Genomic DNA, 6,000 nt, shown 5'->3' with positions numbered 1-6,000 from the left:
CCCCCTCCCCTTTGCACCCCCCTTGCAGAGCCCCCTTCGCAGACCCCCCCACTCCCCTCGCGCCGCCCCCTAGCGCCGCCCCCTCCCCTCGCGCCGCCCCCCCCCCCCCCCCCCCCGCCTCAGGCAGCCCCTTCCCCTCCCGGCGCAGCCCCCCCCCCCCCTCCCCGCCGCTCCCCCTCTCTCACCTCTCTCCTCCTCTTCCTCCCTTTCCCCCCCCCCCCCATTCCCCCACCCCCCCCCCCCCAGGCCAAAATCCTCCACATGATGGACGACAACAAGCAGCTGGCGCTGCGCATCGACGGGGCGCTGGCGGCGGCGGGCCAGGAGGTGACGGCGCTGCGAGCCGAGCTGGCCGCCACCGGCCGCCGCCTGGCCGAGCTGGGCAACGACCCCGCCATGGAGCACGGCCCCCACAGCGCGCAAGGTGGGTGCCCGGGGCGGGGTGAGGGGGGGGGACGACGGTGTGGGGGGGGGAAAGGGAACGGGGTGACTCGGAGGTGGGGGTGGTTGGGTGGAAACCGCCTCCGTTCATTCATTATTTTCCATTGTTTTATTGATTTGCGTTCTCCCGGGTGTGGGGAGGGGGAACCTACCCCCCCACCCCCCCCACCCCCGGCTCCCGTAACCGGTTTCGTAATTGGGGAGGGAAGCAGCCATGTTACAGCCGCCATCCCGGAGCTCCGGCCACGGGGGGAGCCCGGTGGCGGCGTGGGGAGGGCGGTGGGGGGGGGAGCCCGGTGGAGTGCGGGGCTGCGGGGAGCCGACCCCCGAACGACGGATGCCTTGTGTTAAGCCCGGGGGCTTTGCACACCCCCTATGCCATCCATACACCCCCTATGCCATCCATACACCCCCTATGCCATCCATACACCCCCCGACACACACACACCGCCCTGAAATCCCCTCAAAAGTTGTCACCAGGCCTGGGAGCCGGAGCGGGGGGGGCGGGGTGGTGGCGGAGGGGGGGTCGAGGGTGGCAAACAGGGTGCGGGAGGTGATTTATGCGCTGGGCTTTGGGTGAAGGTTAAGGAACGGGGGGTGCGGGGGGGGTCCCAGTTGCTTCTGCAGTGCTGGTGTCGGGGTCCAGCTCTCGCCGGGCTGAAATTCCCTGCTTTCTGTTAATCAAAGTAGTGTTGCCGTCGCTGTGACATAAGAAACGTTTCAGTGCTAATATATTTTTATACACGCATATTTATATTTACCAAATAATTGCAGGTTTGTGTGACAATTCACCCCGGAGCAGCCTTGGTGTCAGATCAGAAAGAATGCAATTTCCCTCCCCCCCCCCCCCCCCTTCCCTTTTCCCCATAGCTGAATTTACACACCTGCGTGATAAAAATGTCACTAGCTGTTATTGTTACTTATTTACTGGGAGTATCTCTTGGTGTGAAGCTCAGGCATTTTTCAACAGTCACGTTTTGGTTAAGCTTGTAGCTTTTTAAAGGTAGTGTAGCTTTTTTTTAAAGGTAGTGTAGCTTTTTTTTAAAGGTAGTGTAGCTTTTTTTTAAAGGTAGTGCAGCTCTTGGGCATCGCTGCTCCCGACAGACTCCTGTCGCACCGCCGATGTCTGGGTGTTCGTGGCGTTAATGCAAATTGATTTAGAGGGATTAATTTGCGGGTTTGTTCCGTCCAGCTCGTCGTATTTGGCTGTTTGGGTAGAGTGTGTGTGTGTGTGTGTGTGGTGTGGGAATTGCACTTTGTTAAACAAAGTTAATCCATCATCAGGTGGGTTTGGTGTGCGGCGGGAGCCGGACCCGGCAGAGATTCCCGGTAGCTGTGGAGTGAAGTTAGGTGTGTGTCAGGTATTTTCCGAACTGATCCGCATAGATGCATGTTGGTATAATGTAAACCCGACCCTGTATATACAGTATCCAGGCTGTTGAGGCCCTTTCTTTTATAAAAATCTGCTGAAAGGGCAGAAGGAGGATGCCTTCATCTTCCCCCGCCAGAGCGGGGGGGATCGGGAATGCAGCTGGTGACACGCCGGAGAGGGCATGAGTGTGGAAATGCAGCTTTCCCCCTAGAAAAGCAGGTAAAATCCTTTGGCTGCTCGTGCACACGCCTATTGCTGTGGGTATCCTCTGTTTTGTTGCTTCTCCGGGAGAGTTCTGCAGAGACGCGTGTGTTTTTGCAGAGGGGCAGTGCCTTTGCTCCTGCAGCACGTCCCGGCACAGGAGGGATGTGTGTGTGTGTGGTTCTCCAAGGGTCAGGGGTTCTTTTTGGTTTTCTCGGAGGCTTTCCAATCTGCTGAGCGACGGAAAAACTCCTCTTTGGGTTCCTTTACCGTCAGCATGCTGGAATACAATCGGTACACTATAATGGTGCCAAAGAAACGCGCTCTGTTCCCCAAAGTGTGTGCCTTTCTGCTTAATAACTATAATTACAGGCGCTTCGGAGTGAAAATAGAAATGCCAGGGGATGGGGTTGGGGGGTCCCTGGGACCAGTGGCCAGGAGTGGTCCTGTCTTTGGCTGGGTGGGAGAGCGGTACTTCCAGCGGCTGCTGAAGTTGCTGGAGGGGTCAGTCCATCTTCCCACTCCTTAATCTGGCAAATTGGGCTCAGCGTGCCGGTGTCTAGGAGCTAGAAGAGAGGACACTTCCCCCACGAGGTGTGACTCCGTGGCCTTGAAGCTGTAGATGCGTTGGGTTTGTTTTGTGGTGTTTTTTTTTTCCCCCTTCCTCACGAGTTTAAGAGGCTATTATTTTAAAATGTGATACATCCAGCCATGTACCACTGGTGTTATTACAGAAGCCAATCAGTTAAGTGTAAAATTGCATCTGAAGTGCGTTGCGTTCATCGTGCTCATTGAGGAGAAGGGGGGAAGAGTACTTGGCCGCGGCAAAACCCGTTGATTAGAGTCACTCTCTATTTTGGGTTTCCTCCCCGAGTTTGCTACTATTGTTTATATACAGCTATAAATGCTCTCCTCCATCCCTCTGTGTTTGGTAGAGGTGGCCCAAGATACCTGTAGCGAGCCTCACGCTTCTCCTCAAGGATTTTGAGGTGATGTTTGGAAGGATGGGGTGAAAAGAAGTATCTCTGAATATCTCTGCCGTCGTGTGTCTTGGCAGTGGGAGGTTTGCCAGCGTAAATATGTTAAAGGAAGGCAGGAGGCTAGGAATTGGGTGGGCAGCTGCTTACCTGCCAGTACCGATGTGGGATACGCTGGTGGTGGTCAGGCAGCTGATGGGTTTGCGGTGGGGATCTGCTTTGGTCCTGCTGGGAGAAGCACGTGGTGGAATCACCGGGTCCCTTTGCTTGTGGTGGGAAGGAGCTCGGTGATCTCAGCGCTGCAGGCAGGTGCTCCAGGTCAGTTCCAAATCACGGGAAAGGAGGTAAATGTGTGCCTCCCTGCTCTGCTCAGCCAGTAATTAATACCGTGTTTGTGAAATGTGTTATTCGTGTAATTATGGTGCAGCATGAGACAGCTCGAGGTAATAGCTCTGCCCCTTTTTGTGCACACTGAGAGTTTTCTCTTCTGTAATGTGCTATTTTTGTAACGGCGAGGTATGCTTCGAGGGCCTGTTTTACGTAATTTGAAACAAAACTGGAGGAATTCAGCAAAGAGGGAGAGCAGGAGTGGATGGTGGGTGTGCGTAGGCAGGTAGGAATGGAACTTGTGTATTGTTGCCGTCCTTAGTGCGAGTGTTAATCATTGGAACCTCTCAGTCCTGACAGCCTTTTTTAAACGGAGTGTTTGCTGGGAGAAGTGTTTTGGCCGCAGCCTCCCTCGAAACCTGGATGCAGATCAGGGTGGAAATCAATACTTCATGTCCCCGGCGCTTAGCACAGCAATTACAGGCAGCTCTCGGTAACATCGCTGGAGCCGTGTGTCAGCACCCTCGTGTTTGAATGCTGGTTTGAATTAATATTGGTTGAATTACTGGCAAGCAAAAGGCGTCCCTGTGCCCGGCGGTGTGGTGCGGGATGCTGGTGGGGATGAGGAGGATGAAGGCAGAGCATCCGGGAAGCTCTGTGGTCAGCTGTGGCCCCCATTCACGCTGGGTGCTCCTCTGGGCTTTTGGCTTAGGGTCCTTGCTGAATTTACACCTATATTTCCAGTAGTTTGAGTAAAAGCAATGTCTGTGGGGGAAATCCAAAGTTTGGGGGCAAGGACTTGCCGCGCTGAATCAGGCGGTTGGTCCGTTTAGCCTCGTGTTTTTGCTTTAGTGTCTCCTCCCAGCATTAAACAGAAAACGCCTTAATTAATTAATGTTGGTTAAAGTGCTTGAAGATGTAAAGCGCAATCAATAGCTCAGTGTTATTAATAACACCTCGCTCGGCACTTGGCTTCTCCCGCTTCCGATTTCAGAGCCTCGGTGGCACGGGGTGGTCACCGGTGTGTCCCAGCTCGCGTTGCGTGGAGCTGGGGTGCGATGGTGGGGTTTGCACGGATGCTGCCGAAATTCAGCTGGGAAGGAAGCAGGAGCTGCTCCCTGCTCTGGGAATAAAGAATTTCTCCTCCATGCTGCGCAGTGATCTCGGGCATGGGCAGCATAAGAAAGATTTCAGTTGTGTCTTGGTAGTTGGTGATGCCAAAGGGCCAGGAGGACCTTTATGCTCATGACAGCCTAAAATAGAGTTTTCTCTTTCTCTCTTTGATCTCTGTACACTTTCAGAGCTACAATGCAAAGACTTTGACTTTTGCCCAGGAGGCAATCAGTTACCTCTGTGCTCTGTGCTGTTGCTATTTTGCGAGTAATCATCTCAGGCTGTTGAAAATGCACCATTTTCATCTTTTCAGGCATCTTCCCTGCTATTTGTTCTTCCAGAGCTCGAGAGCTGATACTGTAAAGGAACCTGCGGAATTTGGATACTGCTGTCCAGTCGGGTATCGGGAGCTGTTTTGCACTTATCGCAAGATCGTGGTCTTGCTGTACTATTGTTTCTAATAATGTTCTACTTTATTTACCTCTGTCCTGCATAGTTCATGGGTTGAGGGAGCCATTAGTTTCATGCTCTGAAACAATTGCATGCACTGGGAAATAAATTTGTGCGTTGCGATATTCACGTGGTCATTTTAAGACGCGAGGAACTGGCTGCAGGTACCACTTCAGGTCCTCATTACATCTTAGTCTTTGAAGATGTTAATTTAAAATATCCGTTCTGGAGTTTTCATATTCAAAAGCTTCATCTGGTGTGGTTAGCATAATATTTAGATTATCGTTCCTTTAGGGCCTGTCCAGGGGAGTTCTGGTGAAGCTCCTGAGGATGAATAAGCTCAAATAAACTCTGAAGTTGAAGGAGGACTTAATCCAGGGTTTCTGACTCCCCGGTTTGTAGCGTAACCGTGAAGACGTTTGGTGTTAGACTCGCAGATGGGGAAAGGGAGGTATAAACAGGTCCTGATCTTCAACTCAGGGAAGATTAAGGGCGATTTTGTCTGTTGGGTTCAGACACTCTCAAATAATCACTGGTGGGGCTGGGTATCCTCCAAAAGGACAGACTTCCATCTGTTACTTATTCTTCGTTACTCCAGATACATTAGTAAACTCGGTGTTCTCTGGCACCGGGGCCAGGTGATGCAGAAAAATCTCCAGCCTTAGTATGAGACTCTGGGAGCTGCCAAAAGAGGCTTTGCAGCTGGGGGGGGCCTCGTTGCCCAGCCTTTGAGGGCCAGCGTCTTCCCTCGAGCGGTCCCTACGCCTCTCCTTGCACCGAACGGGGCCGAAGCACCTCGCAATAAATCAGGCGCTAAACTTCAGCGCTAGCAGGATGTACGGCAGGGCTTCAGTCTCCAGCTTATTAAAATTCAATTTCCGTAATTTCTTGTTGACAGCGATACGTGAGATAAGAGCCGTGGGTACCGACGCAGCAGCTCGCGGAACCGGTGCGCTCGGAGCCAGGCTGCGCTTCCCGCTGAGCACAAAGCCCTGGGGGGTCGACGGGGTCGACCAGAGACCTCGTTCTTCAGGCCCCGTCCTCACCCATGGGACGCCGAAGGCTCGGGGAGTTGCTCCTCGCTGCTTTGCAATCTATTCCTGCTTTCTCTCGCCGTCT

General features: G+C 53.4%; 1 protein-coding gene across 1 annotated transcript in view; it reads left to right on the top strand.

Moving 5' to 3' along the window:
- The first annotated feature begins 252 nt into the window (after positions 1 to 252).
- Positions 253 to 6,000, top strand: part of KAZN (kazrin, periplakin interacting protein) — a 103,949-nt gene continuing 98,201 nt past the window's right edge. Inside the window, exon 1 of the mRNA XM_074161616.1 lies at positions 253 to 424. Coding sequence (XP_074017717.1) covers positions 262 to 424 — 163 coding nt within the window. The 5' untranslated portion in view covers positions 253 to 261. The remainder of the gene's footprint in view (positions 425 to 6,000) is intronic.

Source organism: Numenius arquata, chromosome 20 (genome assembly GCF_964106895.1).
Source record: "Numenius arquata chromosome 20, bNumArq3.hap1.1, whole genome shotgun sequence".
NCBI classification, from domain to species: Eukaryota; Metazoa; Chordata; class Aves; order Charadriiformes; family Scolopacidae; genus Numenius; species Numenius arquata.
This window is presented reverse-complemented; position numbering and strand designations above follow the sequence as displayed.